This window comes from Salvia splendens, chromosome 13, assembly GCF_004379255.2.
Source record: "Salvia splendens isolate huo1 chromosome 13, SspV2, whole genome shotgun sequence".
Taxonomy (NCBI): domain Eukaryota; kingdom Viridiplantae; phylum Streptophyta; class Magnoliopsida; order Lamiales; family Lamiaceae; genus Salvia; species Salvia splendens.
This window is the reverse complement of record NC_056044.1, coordinates 148,818-168,809: the sequence shown is the minus strand read 5'-3', so window position 1 is coordinate 168,809 and position 19,992 is coordinate 148,818. Positions and strand designations below refer to the sequence as shown.

At 41.5% G+C, this 19,992-nt stretch overlaps 1 protein-coding gene and 2 pseudogenes across 1 annotated transcript; 1 reads left to right on the top strand and 2 right to left on the bottom strand.

Moving 5' to 3' along the window:
- Positions 1 to 5,144: 5,144 nt before the first annotated feature.
- On the bottom strand, positions 5,145 to 6,782 carry LOC121762163 (annotated as a pseudogene).
- A 1,747-nt stretch (positions 6,783 to 8,529) lies between these two features.
- On the top strand, positions 8,530 to 9,872 carry LOC121762162 (annotated as a pseudogene).
- A 7,903-nt stretch (positions 9,873 to 17,775) lies between these two features.
- Positions 17,776 to 19,218, bottom strand: LOC121761821 (probable inorganic phosphate transporter 1-9). Its single transcript, XM_042157498.1, has 2 exons — positions 18,640 to 19,218; positions 17,776 to 18,562 (listed from the first exon to the last, which is right to left on the bottom strand). Exons 1-2 carry the CDS (start codon positions 19,128 to 19,130, stop codon positions 17,776 to 17,778), a joined length of 1,278 nt encoding a protein of 425 aa, XP_042013432.1. The 5' UTR covers positions 19,131 to 19,218.
- Between the last annotated feature and the right edge of the window lie 774 nt (positions 19,219 to 19,992).

The following is a 19,992-nucleotide window of genomic DNA, read 5'->3' as shown; positions in this document are numbered from 1 at the left end:
CGTGTTGAAAATATAATACGGAAAATAAAAGATTATTGTAGAAAGTAAAAGACAGGGAAAACTTTAAAGACTACATTGTGAATGACTTGGGTTTTTATCTCAATTGTTACACAACCTTTTATAGGCTATAATTCTAACTATACATGAAAAATATATTCTAATTATACTAATATCCTTTGCATTTGACTTTCCATAATCTTTAATTGTTTTCCTTCTTTATTCTTGTCATAACTTCATCACTTGTCTTCTTGTTCTCCAATTAATTGATTTCCTTATTCCAACATATTTAAGCCACATATCAGCCATAACCCGCGCCCGAGACGCTCCAGAGCACGTCCGGCCCCTTTTCAACCCGGCTGCGCTTCCCTCTTCTTCCCCATCTCATACGCCACGAGCCACTGCAATGCCGTTAGCCTCTGCTTCTCCGCGTCCCATCCGATCCTCGCCCCTCCACTCCTCACCTTCATCACCCCTACTTGCAAACTTGAGACCTTATACCTCACTTCCCCCTCCTCACCCTTGTTGGTGCACGGGCCAGCATGCACCAACACCACCATTGGTCCCCCGACCCCTTCATACTGCCTGATGGGGTCGCGGAGCTGGACCAGGACGGCCACCATTACACCCTCCGAGTCCATACCCCCTCCCACCCACTCCTCAACCGTCACAGCCGAATTAAGAACATCCACACCACCATCAACATCAAGTGGTGACACTTCGAAAGGCGTCTCATCTTTCCCGGATTTGTCACCTTCTGCATGGGTGTAAATCCCAATGCTTCCATCTTTTTCCATGATTTGGAATCCTAGTTTCAAAACTAGCTCACCTCATTTAGCCTTTCCATAAAGGCTAAAGGTTGTGTCCCATTGCCTAATTCTTGTCCCTTCAAAGCTCTTTTCAATGGATTCTTGAAATCAAACCACTCAAATCAATTGTTTTCTTACCAAAGTCCAGCTCATCCGCGTCGACGGCAACCACGTAGATCAGAAACGGCCATGTGGGTCCCACTGCCAGGGGTGTAGTACACGTGGCTTAGGGTGAAGAGAGTCTCCTCAAAATCCGTGGTTCCCTGCGAGACTCTAGAGGGCATGCAGTCTCTAGTCTTCTTTTTGCTGACACAGACAGAGAGGCAGAGCCCGTTCATCGAGGCAGGGAGGCCCTCGGCAGCCACGACCTCGACGGAGAATAGACAGCTCAGCTTCTGCATGCCTATGTGAGTGAGTGCTCGTATAGGCTTCCAATTCCAAATGCCCCTTTTCTCGGTTGCAGTGAGAGTTTCGTCGATGAATACAAGTCCCTTCTGGGACTTACAGGGTCCTTGGGGCGGATGTCCCCAGTGTCCATTTTTTACTTAGATCGCCATGGAGACAGGGATATCCGCCTCGACAGGGGTTAGGATTGAGGTTGAGCTCATCCTTGTCCTATCCAATCTCGTTGCCCGAGATTGGAGGGAGTCTCGGGGGAGGACTAGGGAGGCAGTTCTCCGTGTTGTCGTGTGAGTCTGGTATATGGACTCGCTCAAATCCTTGAGTTCCTGAAGGATTTGAGTGTTGGACTTTCTTGAACTTGGATAGTTTGATTCCGTGATTCGATTCAACAATTCTTTCTTTTTCCAAAACCAAAATGGTTGATTTGTTAATTCTTTGGGTTTGTGTTTTGTTTTTCTTTCTTTTTTAGGTTGGAAAAGATGTGTGGATTTGTGATGATAAGTTGATGGTTGTTTGTAAGCCAGATATTGGGTTTTGGTTGGTGTGTGAAGGATAAGGGTTCAACGTTGGCATGTTGTGCAAAAATAATAATGTCAAGTGAATTTTAGTGGGAAAACCAAAAATAGATATGGGTTTTTGTTCTCTTCGATATATTAATTGGACTATAGTTATCGAGTCTCATTATTCACAAATCTAGTCTTAAAGACCGAACTAGAGACCAAATTAGGGTCCTTAGATCTAGTTTTTAATGGATGAGATGAGATGATGTAGTGAAAATTTCCGCATTCATTAGGTAGCCAAATTACTTCAACCGAGGGTATTTTTGTCAAAGTACATTTATAGTTTATTGCTTCATCCAGTAGATTTATTACTTCATTCCAATAGTTAATTATTTCATTCCAGTAGATTATAACTTCATCAATTAGGTTATTTAGTCAATACAGGTACAAGTCCAACTGCACACTTATACATAAACACAATTAAGTTCATATTACTTCATTACATGTGATTATAATTTTATTGAATAATTCTTTGCAAACTACAACACAGTTCAATTCATATAACTTCATGACTTAAGGTTATAACTTCATCAAGTGTGTTATTTAGTTCATTACAATATTAATTCTTCGCAAACTACACATACAACACAGTTCTCCATCCGTTCTTCCCCACTCTGAAAAATTCCTTCAATCTACCGCGATGATTTCCACCAGAATTCCTTCAAAATCAAACCAGATGACGATAAATTGTTCTCGAAGCTTCTCTAGCCCGAATCAAGCAATATATGCATTTCTTTTTTGAGCAATTCTCTCAAGTAGTATTTTATTTTCCACTTTATACATTTGCCAGTAATCTGCATAACAACTAAACAATACGAAACAAGAAAGAATAAGAAACACATACAAAGATTAACACAAAAAATCATGAAGTAACTCAAATAATGTGGATTTGGCAACCAATCATGAAGTAACACACAAAGAATAAAGTAAATGTACGTGTGAATAAAGTAGTGATCACTCTTCCTCATCTGCTCCATAATCATTTAGACTAATAATCTAGTTGAATGAAGTGATGGAACTATTTGAATCAAGTAATAGAATATAACAATGAAATAATGACCTAGTCAAATGAAGTAATAACCTAGTTGAATGAACTAATAATCTAACTGAATGAAGTTATAGCCTAGTTGAATGAAGTAAAATCAAAATCTAAATAATGACGATTTTCACACTGCTCTGCAGTTTCTTCCTCTTCTTCACCACCGACGGCAGCTCGTCTAACATCCTCTCCAGCCCGTTCCCCTATGGCCCCATAACCTCATCAATTATCTCCTTCTACATCTTCTTATTCACCACTTTCCCTATGTTGAACATCAAGAACAACACCATGTTATCCACCATCCTACCTGTCACCACCTCCCAATATGCCTCCATCCTCATCTCTAGATCGTACAACGCCTGCAACATATCTGCGTTCACGCCCTACAGATGCGCGATCTCCCTGAAAATTGCCACGAATCTGCTCCATGAATCCATTCTGCTCATCAGCTTGTTCTACGATATCGTGTACGCCTCATTGCATGATCGGAGAGCTTCTCCATCTCCACCAGATCATAGATCCACTCCGCAGAGTGCTGAGTGCTGCTTCTCCATCTCCACCAGATCGGAGATCCACTGCGCAGAGTGTTGCTCAGAGTGTTGCTTCTCCATCTCTACCAGATCGGAGATCCACTCCGTAGAGTGCTCCTTCTTCCTCGACTCCGATGCGGTGGGGCGGGGGGAGGCCGCGCGGCGGAGGTAGTTGGCGTGGGAGATTAGTGAGAATTGTAGAGAGAGAGAGAAGTGGGTCGGGTTTGGGAAGATAGGAGGAGATGCATACACAGTAACTGCATAATATTTGATCTATCAAATTGACCCTTTTGTTAATTAAAAAACAGATATTTTGTAATTATTAATAACCATTAGATGTGATTAATGGGTGGATGAGATTTGGTCTCTAGTTCGGTCTTTAAAATTGGTTCGACATTTATCATAACTCTAGGGTAGTGATCAAGATATAACTAATTTTAAGTGTATAACTAGAGAACAAATCTCAGCCACACATCTTAATGGAACAAATATTATTTATTTTAATAATATAAAATAGGCCAAGGGTATTTTTGGAAATTACATTATGAAATTCATTAGCTCATACGCGATTCGTTTTCTTCCAGATTGAGATTGTTGATGTTCTGCTCCAGAACAGAAAAAACGAGCTACTGAGATCGTTCTTTTTTATCTTCTCCGCGGCGCCGAAGTGGAGGCGTTTCACGGCGGTGATCACGCTTTGGAGCCATTATTCTGTAGCCAATAAGGGAGGAATTAAATGAGCAAGGAATGAAAATGGATAGAAATTTTGCTGCGATGCAATGGAGGAGAAGATGAACTAGTTCATGATGTCCCACCAATCGCGTCACATTGACGATGCTGCGGCAGAGATTTGATACTTATTATAAACTAGAGATTTGATTTGATACTAATAGAAAACTAATTACAAACTCGCTCCTATGTGTTTTTTTGCTTCGGGCTTTGGCTGTGTTAAACTAAATACTTATAGGTTTATCTATTAAATTTTCATTATCTTCTTGGCTATTGTTATTGATTTGATGGTATAACTGAAAATAGATTACGATATTGTTATATTAGGCTGCTGTAAAATTAAAAAATCAATATGTGAAATAATACACAAAATTTTGATGATTTTACTTCACTGTTGTTAACAAAACACATCACTATTAGCATGATTTTACTTCACTCTTGTTAACAAAACACATCACTCTTACTGTGATTTTACTTCACTCTTGTTTACAAAACACATCACTCTTATTCTGATTTTACTTCATTCTTGTTCACAAAACACATCACTCTTATTCTGATTTCACTTCACTCTTGTTCACAAAACACATCACTCTTATTCTGATTTTACTTCACTCTTATTCTGATTTTACTTCACTCTTGTTCACAAAACACATCACTCTTACTCTGATTTTACTTCACTCTTGTTCACAAAACACATCACTCTTACTCTGATTTTACTTCACTCTTGTTCACAAAACACATCACTCTTATTCTGATTTTACTTCACTCTTATTCTGATTTTACTTCACTCTTGTTCACAAAACACATCACTCTTATTCTGATTTTACTTCACTCTTGTTCACAAAACACATCACTCTTACTCTGATTTTACTTCACTCTTGTTCACAAAAGACATCACTCTTATTTTGATTTTACTGTTCACAAGAGAGTGAAGTAAAATCACATCCACAAGTACCCTTCCTTATTCATTCTGCAAATTACTTGCTTTTTACAGAGAGGATGAGCAACCAAAGATTTGAGCCTCAAAACATTATACAAGCAATATAAGCACTGCCAAACTTCACATTTTATCAATGCATCAACACAACTTAGCCACGTATGAGATAATCCCCTTCTTTCTGAAGCATTTACAGTACAGTACAACATCCTCGGTGGCCTTCTTCCTGATGGCGGCGGCGGAGAGGTCCTGGTGGCAGTACTCGGGGACGCAGTCGGGGAAGTTGAGGTGGGCGGTGGGGCCGCGGAGGAGGAGACGGCGGTGTCGTATGCGCGGGCGGTGGCGACGTGGGATGAGTAGGAGCCCAGCCAGATTCTGGAGCGCTTGTTGGGCTCCCTGATCTCCGCCACCCATTTCCCCCACTTGCGCATCTGAATCCCGCGGTATGGCTTCTTCTCCGCCGCCTGCTTCCGCTTGCTCAGATTCTCGGAGCTCAACGAAGAATTCGTTCTCAAACGAATTGAATTTGTGAATTTGCCAATGACATTATTTTGGCTGCAATGACAATTATACCCCCGCCTTGTTATTGTGGAGTAAATTTGTGATTGAGGGAATTAATTTCTCCTTAAATTAGAAAATTACATGTATTAATACTAGCCCTTGATTTTCTTGATCTTGTGGCTATGATTTGTTCTCTAGTTATATGGTTAAGAGGTGTTTGCCATAGATCATGACCCTATATATATATATATATATATATATATATATATATATATAGGGTTTTGATCTATGCAAAACTAGATTTAAATACAGAAACGCAGAACAATATCATAATTAGGTCACTTTTAGGTCATAATTAGGTAATTTTTAGGTCATGCTAACAAAGCATGACCTAAAACGATCTTAGCATGACATTAGACCCAAATATTATAATATGACCTAAAATTGCTTAATTATGACCTTCCGTGTTTTTGGTTAATTATTGACCATTAGATCATCTAATCCTAGGGCCAAGATTTGGTCTGCATTTCTGGATTTAAACACATACTTATTTTGATCATCTCCCTATATATATATATATATATAAACCCTATATAGGGAGATATATTTCATTATTTCCTCAATAATATATGTACATACATAACGTTTCAAATCAATGATTTTTTTTCTTTTTAGTAATATACTATGTCACAAGGTTAAAAAAATTAGCATTGAAAAATATACGTAGCATCCTACGTATATTTTCATATCGAAATCTAGCTTGAACATGGACTAGTCGATGCTCAAAAGCCCAAAATAATATTTGATCCTATCCCTATATATGTGTATTTCCATATCGTAATCTAGTGTGTAACGTGGACTCTTCAATGCTCAAAAGCCCGCAACGTTGAGCATTAACATTATTGAAAAGACAGATATTAGTGTTATGATAAAATATAGGAGTAATGTTATAAATATATGGTGCATGTTATTCACTACTCCATATATATCCACTAACTAATGAACACCAATTTGTAAATATAATTATGTGGAGTAGTTTCCAATTATAAAGGTAGAAAGCCACGGATTTATAGGGTCTATAAATGCGGGCAACTAATAATTTTAACCAAAATAGTACTTCAAAATAAACCAAGACTTATATCTCACATTAAATTTCTTCAGGAAAGAAAATGGAAGGACAACTTCAGCTGAGAAGGGTAGGTCACGGAAATGAACACCAACATGAACCGGAACACGAACACGAACATGAACGAGGAACCGAATGGAAGGATTTTCCATTAGAAGGAAGCCCTCATCACAAGTGTAAAGATTTGAACAGTTACAAGATTATGTCAGGTCAAGCCGCCGCCGCCGCCCAATGCCACCTCAGGCTCGACAAAGGCGGATCCGCTGCTACCTCCACTGCCGTTGGTGGCCGGAGCCGTATTTCACAAAGAGATGCTGATGCCATTGAAAGGAAATTGAAGTGATAAAGGTTCATAATGTTATTATTGGTCTATATTGTGTATAAAAATTAAGAGGATAAATTCCTGCATGTATCAGATATGATTTGATTGTATATATTAATTGGTTTTCGATTTTAAAACTTTATGTATATAAATTTGTCAAATTTTAAATGTTGTGATATTATTGAAAAAACATGAAATACTGTGATGGATATGATCTAATTCAACGTTTCACACACTCATATACACATAAATTAATAACAGTATTGACATGTTTTCTAACACAATGATATGATATTCAATGCTGCAATATATTAATTGTTGATAAATGATAACAATGAATTTTAGAAAAATATGAAACGAACATGAATCTTATAATATCAATAGTAAGAGTGTTTATTCATAAAAAAATAGTAAGAGTGTTACTTAGATTCTTTAATTATTTGGTGAGCTATATATCGTACATTTGCATGTTTATATATATGTATGTGGATGTAATATATCCAAGATAGTACTAATGATCAAACTCAGTGGCGGACGCAGAAAAAATTCTTAGCAGGGGCTTCACTGTATATATGATAAAATAATATCCCTATGATCTACTTAAGATGACTCGTTTTCTTTTTAGGACTCCCCTTAAATTGACATTTTTTTATTAGAAACATCGTCATTTATATTTTTTCTTTGTTTATTAAATCTCAAAAAACACTACATAAAATCTTATGTCTAAAAAAAACTTCGCTTTTAAGCCAGACAATGAAATATATCACACAAAAAATCACAAATACGACAACTATAAAAATACATCAAACTAGTCCAATGTATACCAAATCAAAATATTAGCGCACTTCATGCTATATTTATACTACTTATTTAAAAAAAACGATGAATATTGAATTCTATGTATTGTCACATATTGATTATACCTTTTAAAGAGTGTAAATGTTATTTGAATCAACTTCAAAATATGTAACTTGAACAACTAAAATTCTAATCTAGCATTAAAAATTTATCCCCAACATTTTTAAAGTAAAGAAAAACAATCATAAATTTAATTATTTTTAATAAATCACATAACTTTATAATGAATTATACTATTTCACATCCAATGCATAGTTTTTTTAAAATTTTATTCTCAAATTTTCATAATAAAGTAAATATAAAGAATTACAATAAAATAAATAAATATATGCATGGCTGAATAAAAAATAAAGAAGAAAAAACTGAACTTATAAATTAAAATTGCCCCATGATAAATTTTACTGATATGTGGGAATAAGTTGAAGCCACTAAATTTACTAACTTTTTGGACGTCGACCTCAATTGCTTTCTTCTTTATATAGTTAATTAATACTCCCTCTGTTGCATAATAGATGTCACACTTTTCTTTTTAATTTATTTCATAAAAGATGTCACATTTCCTTTTTTAGAAAAAGTTCCCTCCCACATTAATATGATTAAATATCTACTATTCTGCACCAACATCATACATGTATAAATTTCTCAACAATCTCCATTGTTTCTCATCATCTACTCATTCATCAAAACAACCACCAATTCTTCAATTTTGGCCACAAAACATGTCCCTTTCTCTATATTCCAAGCTAGTTATTCTAGCTGCTTTCGCACTATTCTACACCGGCACCGCAGCTTATGCACGTGAGCTCTCAATCGTGGGCTACGAGCCTGAAGATCTAACGTGCATTGATAAGCTCATCAATCTATTCGAATCATGGGTGGACAAGCATGGCAAGATGTACAAAACCCTAGAGGAGAAGTTGCATAGGTTTGAGATTTTTAAGGATAATTTGAAGCACATTGATGAGAGGAATAAGGTTGTTAGCAACTATTGGCTAGGCTTGAATGAGTTCTCGGATTTGAGCCATGATGAGTTCAAGAAAATGTTTTTAGGTCTCAAATCCGATCAAATTCCCAAGAGGGGTGAGAATTTTAAGTATAGGGATTTTGTGGACGTGCCTAAATTCGTAGATTGGAGGAAGAAAGGAGCCGTCACACGGATCAAGAACCAGGGTCAATGTGGTACGTAACATTTAGTTTATACAAGGAAATTTAATGTAAATAGATAAAAAAAAAATGCCCAATTAATCCTTCAAATTAATACCCAATCAAAATGCAGGCAGTTGTTGGGCGTTTTGAACCGTGGCTGCAGTTGAAGGGATCAACCAAATTGTGACGGGGAACTTAACTGAGTTGTCTGAGCAAGAGCTCATCGATTGTGACACGGCTTATAACAATGGCTGCAACGGCGGCCTAATGGACTACGCATTCTCCTTTATCGTCTCAAGCAAAGGTCTCCATAAGGAAGACGACTACCCTTACCTCATGGAGGAAGGAACTTGTCAAGAAAGCAGGGTGAGTTTTGGCATATTATTTTCCTTTTTCTTTAACCTGATGCACTGTTGGTATGTTAGTTTGGAGCCATTGATAAGCTAGCTAGTTTCATTCTAATTTAGGATGAGGCGGAGGTTGTGACAATTGATGGCTACCACGACGTAAAGAGCTTCTTGAAAGCTCTGGCGAACCAACCCCTGAGTGTGGCCATCGATGCTTCTGGGAGAGACTTCCAGTTCTATAACGGAGTAAGTATACTTAAGTCAGTTACTCAATGTGTAATTAGTAATTAATCCACAAATTAAAGTGTAAAGGGGGCATTAATTATATTGATTTGTGCAGGGTGTGTTTGACGGGCATTGTGGAACCGATCTTGATCACGGAGTGGCAGCTGTGGGATACGGCACGAGCAAAGGATTGGACTACGTGATAGTGAAGAATTCTTGGGGGCCATCCAAAATGGGGGGAGAAAGGTTTTATAAGAATGAAGAGAAACAATGGGAAGCCAGAGGGGATGTGTGGTATCAACAAAATGGCCTCCTTTCCAACCAAAAGCATATATCTCGATTGAATTATACTCGAAGTGCTGTAGTTGTACGTTGTTGTTTTACTTTTCTCATTATCTTCTAAGTATGTTCTTGTTGTGATGTTTAAGGAATAAGACAATTAATTTCCCTTTCGCTTGAAAAAAGTATAATTTGTTTTGGGGTTCAAGACATTTGCGGTTGTACTAATGATTACCTAGTGTTTCATTTCTAGCTTAATCTCATGCATAATTGTTTTTTCGTAACAACTCAAACATACTCCAACACGCACTCACCTCCAACTGATTGATCAGAGGAAAAAACGTCTTATAAACTAATATATGCTTCACCATCTTCTCATGCGTCAACTTTTACATTACATATGTGAATTAAATCAAACAAGTGAGAATATAATTGCGTAAATTAATAGCTATGATGAATTGATGATGATAATGAATTGAATAATATTAGTCTTTTAATCCAATAAAAGTATCTGGTTTGCTAATTTTGATACTTTAGGATTTTAGATTATTTTTTTATAACATAATCCTTTTATACATGCATATGTAGTATACGGAGTATGTTTGTTTTCTCACAAAAGTTGGTTAATTATGTGTTGTTAATTATGTACGTGAAGAAAACATTGGAACAAAATATGTACAGAAAATGAACGAGTGTATAATGTTATGATGAAATGAGGGTTGGAATCGTGCTTGGTCAAATGATTTTGATTAATAATAAATGTTACAAGACATTTAATTTTGTGAAATCCGATTAGATGACCGTAGTATATTCATTTTCTCAAATCCGATTCTCGGTGAGTGAGAAATAATATATTAAAGTTGGTCACAATAAAGCTAGAAATGAGCTATGAGAAAAACTAAGGGATTAATTAACTGAGTGTTAATTATCCCACATCGGAGATGATAAACTTCTTTGATGAATTATTTAATAAGATGAATTATTATGTGTAATAATTATCGTAGAACAAGACGGGTGACAGAGCCCACACGCGCGCGCACGCGCGAGCCGCCACCACCTGCCCGCGAGCCGCGCACCGTACACCGTGACCCGTGCACCGGGAGACAAAAGGTCCTCGCTGGACCCCGACGCATAACGAGAGACAAAAGGTCCCCGATGGACCCCGACGGTCCATGGTGTATCCCGTCGTGTAGTGTGTCCAGGTGCGTCATGTCTCTTCAGCTCTCAATGGCTAGTGCACCAGTCAATAACCCCCGGCAGTTACAGTCAAGCCATAATGGTTGTTGACTCCATCAATGCCCCTGCGGATGGACTTGGCCTATAAATAGGCATGCATCCATTGCATTCTAGACAAAACATACACAAGCATTCTTGCATACACGCTCTCTCCCTCTCTGCATAATCTTCCCGTCGAAGCTCTGCCCCTACCTTACTCCTGTTCGCCGGAGCTTTGCTGCTAGCGGTGCTGCTACTTCAGAGACGAAGCCTTTTTATTTTTGGGGACGACACGCCAAACCGAGAGCACTACCGAGGCGTATCTCGTCTTGCGGAAAGAGGACTCTTCGACTCGGCTTACCGCTTTCCACAGACTTTTCCGTGTAATTTCCTTGTTTTTATTTCCGTGTATTTTTCGCCCGGCAAGTTTGTATCTCAAATTTTCCAACAATCGCAAGACGAGATATTCTTGCCACTAAAGGAATTTACACACACCAACTGAACTTAATCAACACTTTTGCTTGGAGATGTCGACTGACCCGTCTACCGCCGCTGCCACCGTTCCATCCACTGTGTCCCCCGTTGTACCCGTCAACACGTCGTCGGACATAACGATGATTCCGACTCCTGGCTTCTCAACTTCTTCCTCAACAACCCCTTGGGTGTTTGACAACCCCTTTGGGACGGTTACCGGGTTCGCCTCGAGTGGATCGGTCGGTTCCACTTTCTGTGGTTCCATTAGATCCTTCATTGGGTCGAGTGTTGGGGCTTTCGGGCACGACACGGGTGTTGGATCCTTCGGGGTCAACATGAGTGCTAGCTCCTCCGGGGTCGACACGGGTGCTGGACCCTCCGGGGTTGGCACGGGTGCTGGATCCTTCGGGGCACGGGTGCTGGATCCTCCATGCTCCACGCAACTATGGGGGGTTCTGCGTTCCACCCAATTGTTAGCTTCTACGTGGGCAACGGACTTGATCCCTTTCATGGGACAAACTCAGCACCAATGGCACCAAGGATGATGCCACCCGCCGAGAAGCCATCGAAGTTCACGGGAACGGATTTCAATAGATGGCAACAGAAAATGTTGTTCTACCTAACAACGTTGGGCGTCGTGAACTTCCTCAAGGAGAACGAGCCAACCCCGCTAAGTGAGGACGAGGCACGTGTTGAGATGTACGTCGAGTATGATGCTTGGCGCAAATGAGACTATCTTTGTAAAAACTTTATTTTAAGTGCTTTAGGTGATAGTCTCTACAACGTGTATTGTACTGTTCCCACATCAAAACAAGTGTAGGAAATGCTAGATAAGAAGTATCGTAGTGATGATGCGGGCACTAAAAAATTTGTAATAGCCAAGTACTTGGACTACAAAATGGTTGATTCCCGACCAATCATGGACTAAGTGCAAGAGTTCCAGCTGATCATCCACGACCTCGCCGTTGAGGGAATGGCCCTGTCTGAAGCTTTCACGGCGGACACGGTCATTGAAAAACTTCCACCCGGCTGGAAGGACTTCAAGAGCTACCTTAAGCACAAGCGAAAGGAGATGAATCTTGAAGACTTGATCGTGAAGCTGTGCATCGAGTCAGACGTGCGCAAACGCGATGAATTGGCTAAGGGCCATGGCCCACCTGTTGCAAAGGCCAATCTGTTGGAGCGAGGCGGTCCCTCTAACAAACGCTCCCGTCCAACTGCAAAGGACTAGGCCCACCTGTGGCAAACCTGACCACTTTTCCAAGAACTGCCGCAAGCCGAATAAGAAGCCGGCTGCCCACGTTGTTGAAAAAGAGTTCAAGGACTAGGATGAAAGTGACCTTGTTGTTGTGGTCACGAAAGAAGTCAACCTTGTTGATAACAAAGGTGGCTGGTACATCGACACTGGAGCTACTGCCCACGTCTGTGCCCATAAGAGCAAGTTCGCCTCCTACACCGCTGTTGAAAGGAGGAAAATCAATATGGGGAATCAAGCCTCGTCTCAAGTCCTCGGCATTGGGGACGTGATTCTCATGATGACGTCCGACGTCACCATCACTTTGAAGGATGTGTTGCACGTCCCGGACATCTGCAAAAACCTAGTGTCAGGATCAATACTAGTGAATAAGGGGTTTAAACTTGTATTTGAATCCCATAGGTCTTCTTTGTACAAGTTTGGAAAGTCACTAGGAAAAGGTTTTGTAACCGACGGACTTTTCAAGCTTAGTGTAGCTACACGCCATGTTCCTAAGCCGTTGGCTAATAATTAGAATGCATCTACTTCTTCTTACTTGGCTGAGTGTTCTAACTTGTGGCACAATAGATTGGGACATGTAAATCCAAATGCCATTAAAAGATTAGTAAGTTTAGATTTACTAAAGGCAAATGAAGTAAAAACTCAAAACAAATGTGAAACTTGTCTTGAGGCGAAAATGACTAAGCTACCGTTTCATTCAGTTGAACGGAACACAAAACCCCTTGAATTAATTCACACGGACGTATGTGACTTAAAGTTGGTGCAAACGAGAGGTGGTAAAAAAAATACTTTATCACATTCATAGATGATTGCACAAGATATTGTTATGTCTATCTTTTAAGAAGTAAAGACGAAGCAATAGAAGCGTTCAAAAATTATAAGAACGAAGTCGAGAATCAATTTGGATGTAAAATCAAAATGATTCGAAGTGATAGAGGAGGTGAATACGTAGCCCCGTTTGAGGAATTATTCAACGCAAGTGGTATAATTCATCAAATGACTGCACCATATTCACCACAATCTAATGGTGTTGCAGAACGCAAGAATCGAACTCTCAAAGAGATGATGAATGCGTTACTAATCAGTTCGGGGATGCCCTAGAACATGTGGGAGGAAGCTATTTTGACAGCCAACTACATCATAAACAAAATCCCACGCAAAGGTAAGGACGTTACTCCTTATGAGTTGTTGAAGGGAAGAAAGTCATCCTACAAATACCTCAAAGTGTGGGGGTGTTTGGAAAAAAGTGATGGTTCCTCCGCCCAAAGAAGTTACAATCGGTCCTAAAACGGTTAACTGCATCTTCATTGGGTATGCACATAATATTAGTGCATATCGATTTGTTGTCCATAAGTCTGAAATACCGATTGTGACCGTGGGAACAACAATCGAGTCAAGAAATGATGTATTTCTTGAAAATATATTTCCTCGCAAAGACAAGGAAAATATTGCACCCAATTCTGAGACAAGAATTGGGGATGAAATCACTAGTTCTAAATCAGTGGCTGAAGAGCCAGTATCGCGCAAGCGAACAAGGCCTGATCCAAACGATGCGTTACCAAGACGTGGTATTAGGGTCAGAACACCAAAGACATTTGGTCCTGACTATATTGCATTTTTGTTGGATGAAGAACCAACATCGATACAAGTAGCCTTTCCTAGCCCAGACGGGTTGCATTGGAGAGAAGCTGTTCAAAGCGAAATTGATTCAATTTTGCTAAACCACACGTGGGTATTGGTTGATCTACCTGAAGGTGCTAAACCTTTAGGATGCAAATGAGTCCTTAAAAGAAAGTTTAAGGCCGATGAAACAGTGGACAAGTATAAAGCTCGCTGGTAGTCAAAGGCTTTAAACAAAAGGAAGTGTACGATTTCTTCGATACCTACTCACCTGTAATGAGGATTACATCAATTCGAGTGCTTCTCGCGATTGCTGCTGTGCACAATCTTGAGATTCATCAAATGGATGTTAAGACTGCGTTTCTAAACGGTGACCTTGAAGATGAAATCTATATGGAACAACCTGAAGGTTTTGTAGTACCTGGACAAGAGTAAAATGTATGCAAACTGGTTAAATCCCTCTATGGATTGAAACAAGCGTCGTTGCAGTGGCACTTGAAATTTGATAACGTGATGTTATCAAATGGATTTAAAATCAACGAATGTGACAAATGTGTCTACATTAAGAACACTGATAATGGATACGTTATAGTGTGTCTCTATGTTAATGATATGTTAATCATGGGTAGTAACACCCAAGTGATTAACGACACGAAAGCCATGTTAAAGAGAAACTTCGACATGAAGGATATTGGTCTAGCCGATGTAATTCTTGGAATGAAAATTCTAAGAACATCCGAATGAATTACCTTAACACAATCTCATTATGTTGAGAAAGTATTAAAGAGGTTCAACGCCTATGATGGCATCCCGGCTAAAACGTCTATAGAGCTCAATGTTCACTAAAGCAAGAACAGGGGTGAGCCCGTTGCACAAGAAGATTATGCACGGGTCATTGGATGCATTATGTATCTTACTAATTGCACTCGACCTGATATTTCTTGCGCCGTGAACAAGTTGAGCCGCTATACGAGCAATCCAAGCAAAGAGCATTGGAAAGCTCTTGTAAGAGTTTTGAGATATCTCAAGTATACTCAAAATCATGGGCTACACTTTTCGAGATACCCCCGGTACTTGAAGGGTACTGCGATGCAAACTGGATATCCGATAACAAAGACTCACTTTCGACAAGTGGATATGTCTTTACTATTGGGGGTGGTGTTGTCTCGTGGAAATCCACGAAACAGACATGTATAGCCCGATCCACCATGGAATCTGAATTCATAGTTTTAGATAAAGCTGCGGAAGAAGCCGAATGACTTAAAAACTTCATTGAAGACATTCCATGTTGGTCAAAGCCCGTGCCTCCAGTGTTAATTCACTGTGATAGCCAAGTCGCTATTGGGAGGGCAAACAGTGGCCTGTACAATGGTAAGTTTCGACACATCCGTCGACGACATAATACCGTGAGACATTTGATCTCAACAGGGGTGATTACAATTGACTACATGAAGTCATTGGATAATCTAGCGGATTCGCTAACCAAAGGGTTAAATCGTGATCAAATGAATAAATTGCTAGAGGTAATGGGTTTGAAATCCACAAATTAAAGAATTGTCGTAGTGGTAACCCAACCATGATGACTGCAGATCCCAAGAACTTGGTTCAATGGGAAAACTAAGCTATGAGAGTTCGTGTGAAACATTCATCTATATCTATTCCCTAGAGAGCAATAAAGTGTTGAAAAAATTGCCTAGTGGTGAGGTTAAGTCTATGACTTTTAATGATCCCTAAAAGATCTCATTGAGATGAAGTTCTCAAGGAGACCAAGTATGACAAGATACTTAACGAGGAATCACTTATGTAAGTGTGAAGTGGGGCCGCTTCAAACAATACACTTATGAATCCAAAGTGGTGTCCAAGGCCTGAAATGGACACAAAACGTGAGAACGGATGAGGTTGAGGTGTTTAAGTGTTAACATCATTGTCTCGGTGCACGCCGTGGAGGAATAGTTCAAAGCATCGCGCTACTAGTCCGCTTGTGTATCCGATGGTGTTGACTATGGATGGTTCAAAGCCAAAAACTACCTATCCTTATGCTTACATACCTCGTGAGGGTTGAGCTTGTGTCTGCATACATATGCATTTGGCAATTTCCACTCATGTGGGGAATTGTTGGAATCGTGCTTGGTCAAACGACTTTGACTAATAATAAATGTTACAAGAGATTTAATTTTGTAAAATTAAATACAATAGCGTCGATCTACGTTTTGAGTAGATGACCGTAGTATATTCATTTTCTCAAATCCGATTCCCGGTGAGTGAGAAATAATATATTAAAGTTGGTCACAATAAAGCTAGAAATGAGCTATGAGAAAAATTAAGGGATTAATTAACTGAGTGTTAATTATCCCACATCGGGGATGATAAACTTCTTTGATGAAGTATTTAATAAGATGAATTATTATGTGTAATAATTATCGTGAAACAAGACGGGTGACAGACCCCACGCGCGCGCGCCGCCACCGCCCGCGAGCTGTGCACCGTACACCGTGACCCGTGACACGTGCACCGAGCGACGGGTGTCGTGTGCCGTGTGCCTTGTGCCTTGGATCTTGGCAATTGGTCTTTGGGTGGTCTTTGGGATGTTCTTTGGAGCTGGTCGTTGAGCGTGGTTCAAGCCCCGCTTATTCTTTTTAGACCACCCCAAACTCCACGCTATCCCCGACGGGTCTGGTCCACGTCATGTTCCTGCTGGACCACGACACATAACGGGAGTCAAAAGGTCCCCGCTGGACCCCGACGCATAACGGGAGACAAAAGGTCTCCGATGGACCTCGACGGTCCGTGGTGTATCCCGTCGTGTAGTGTGTCCAGGTGCGCCATGTCTTTTCAGCTCCCAATGGCTAGTGCACCAGTCAATAACCCCCGGCGGTTACAGTCAAGCCATCATGTCACAGATAATGGTTGTTGACTCCATGAGTGCCTATGCGGGTGGACTTGGCCTATAAATAGGCATGCATCCATTGCATTCTAGACAGAACATACACAAGCATTCTTGCATACACGCTCTCTCCCTCTCTGCATAATCTTCTCGTCGAAGCTCTGCCCCCGCCTTACTCTCGTTCGCCGAAGCTCTGCTGCTAGGGGTGCTGCTACCCGGGCGTATCTCGTCTGAAGCCGTTTTATATTTGGGGACGACACGCCAAACCGAGAGCACTACCCGGGCGTATCTCGTCTTGCGGAAAGATGACTCCTCGACTCGGCTTACCGCTTTCCACAGACTTTTCCGTGTAATTTTGTTTTCAGTTGTTTCTGTGTAATTTCCTTATTTTTATTTCCGTGTATTTTTCGCTCGACAAGTTTGTACCCCAAATTTTCCTACAAAGAATAGGTAGGAGAGGACGTGTAATAGACAAAACATAATGATCTAGTAATTAAAAAGTGGAGAGAGTAGCGTTTTGTCATTCATTCTCCTCCAATGATCTCCCCATGGTCTCGGGGGTGAGCAAATACGTGACCGCCATTCCCACCACACAAATCCCTCCCAGGATGACCAGCGCCGCCGCCATCCCCTCCCCCGTGGTGGAAGCCCTCAAGAACCCCACGGAGCCCACGACCGCCCCCAGCTTCCCGGCAGCCCCGGATATCCCATGGCACGTGGCCCGGAACCTGGCCGGGAAAAGCTCGGCGGGGACGATGAAGGTGGTGGTGGTGTTGGGGCCCAAGTTGGCGAAGAAGAAGGTCAAGCTATATAAAACCATGAAGCCCATGTTGGTGGTGTTGCGCCAGAAGTTTTTGTAAGGGATTCCGATAGCGAGGAGGCCTAAAGCCATGATAAAAAAGCCGGTGAGCTGGATCTTGACCCGACCGGTGCGGTCAATGAGGTAGACGGCGGCAAAGTAGCCGGGGATGGTTGAGCAGACGGCGATGATGACTTGGAGCTTGGCAACATGGAAGGCCTCTTCGAAGACGCTCATGTGGTGCTTGGGGAGGTAGTGGCTGTAGATATTGGATTGGAAGAGGTTGATGCTGTAGAACACCACGTCCACCAGAAACCACGCGGCTGCGCAGGCGAAGAGGTCGCGGCCGTGGCGGTGGAGGAACTCTCCGGAGAGGAGGGGGTAGGATGCGGGGTTTGGGGAGAGGGTTTCTTCTTCTTCTTCAGCGATTTGGGCGAGGGAGACGGCCAGAACTCCCTGCATGTCCCTCACCGCCTGCTCTACGTTTTTCTCCACCAGCGCCGTGAACCTACACTTATTAATGTTTCGATTTACTATATTACTACTATTAATCAAAATACAATTTGGATTTATATAATAAATAACCTGGCAGTTTCCGGCATCATCATCCGCCAGTAAAAGGTGAGCCCCGCCGGCACCGCCGCAAGCACGAGTATCAGCCTCCACGCCAAGTCCGCTTCCTGGGGCGTCTCTCCGACTGGGTCAGCTCCCGTGGCGCGGTCAAACACGACGCACACCGCCATGGTGACGGCCGAGCTCACCAGGATCCCGAACCCCTGCATCGAGAAAACCGCCGCGATGAAGGCCCCACGCGTGTGGCGGTTGGCGAACTCCGACATGATGGTGGCGGAGAGCGGGTAATCGCCGCCGATGCCAACGCCGAGCGCGAACCGGAAGAACCCTAGCGTGACAAGCACGCAGGATCGGGAGGTGCAGGCGGAGAAACCGCACCAGATCGAGCTGAAAATCATGAGGAAGAGAGAGAAGCCGTAGACGCGGCGGCGCCCGATGCGGTCCCCGAGGTGGCCGAAGACGACCTGGCCAATGGCGGCGCCGAGGAGGGCGGCGGCGAGCATAGCGGAGGCGACGGCGGTGGGGACGTAGGGGTCGGAGTAGTTGTTATGAGGATTGGGGCAAAACTGCACAATCAGTAAAGCTCAGGGACTGATATACTGTTAGGTGATTGATTGCAGCTCGGTGTTAGCCGAGCTTAATCGTGCTCGGTGATTAGCCGAGCTTGCAGGTGCTCGGTATTAGCCGAACTTAGTCGAGTTCGGTGTTGGCCGTTGTTATTAACTGATGCATAGACAAACGTGAGCCGTCGGATGCGATTAGTTAGTTAGCTTAAATGACAGCCGTTGGATTTGTTTTGGTTGTTAGATTAGTGTTAGTCAAATAGAGTGAATAACCGAGCTGTGCAAGAGGAGTGAGAGAAAAAGATTTTTCATCCATCAGTTTGTAATCTTCCACAAAATTGAATACAAGATTTCCATTAATTCTCCGAGAGTTGTTCTTAGCTTTATTCATTTTCATATCGAGTGTTTGTTCTTCTTGTTCCGGAATCGATCTTGTTGTGATAGCAAGATTGAGTCGCGTATTTGATAACATTACAAATTGGCGCCGTCTGTGGGAAAACGAAGAAGGACGACGCATTCAACAATGTCTACCACGAAGTTCGACGTTGAGCGGTTCACCGGCGAAAATGATTTCGGCCTGTGGAGATTGAAAATGAAAGCTGTTCTTATGCAGCAAGGAGTCTGGGATTATGTCAAATCCAAGGCGGATGAGGAGGAGATTCAAGGAATGGATGCGGCGAAATCTCAAGAACTGGAATACAAGGCGTATAGCTCGATTGTCTTGTGCCTCAGCGATAGAGTCTTGAGGGAGGTTCAAAAGGAAGATGATGCCGCAGGAGTTTGGGAGAAGTTAGAGAAAATC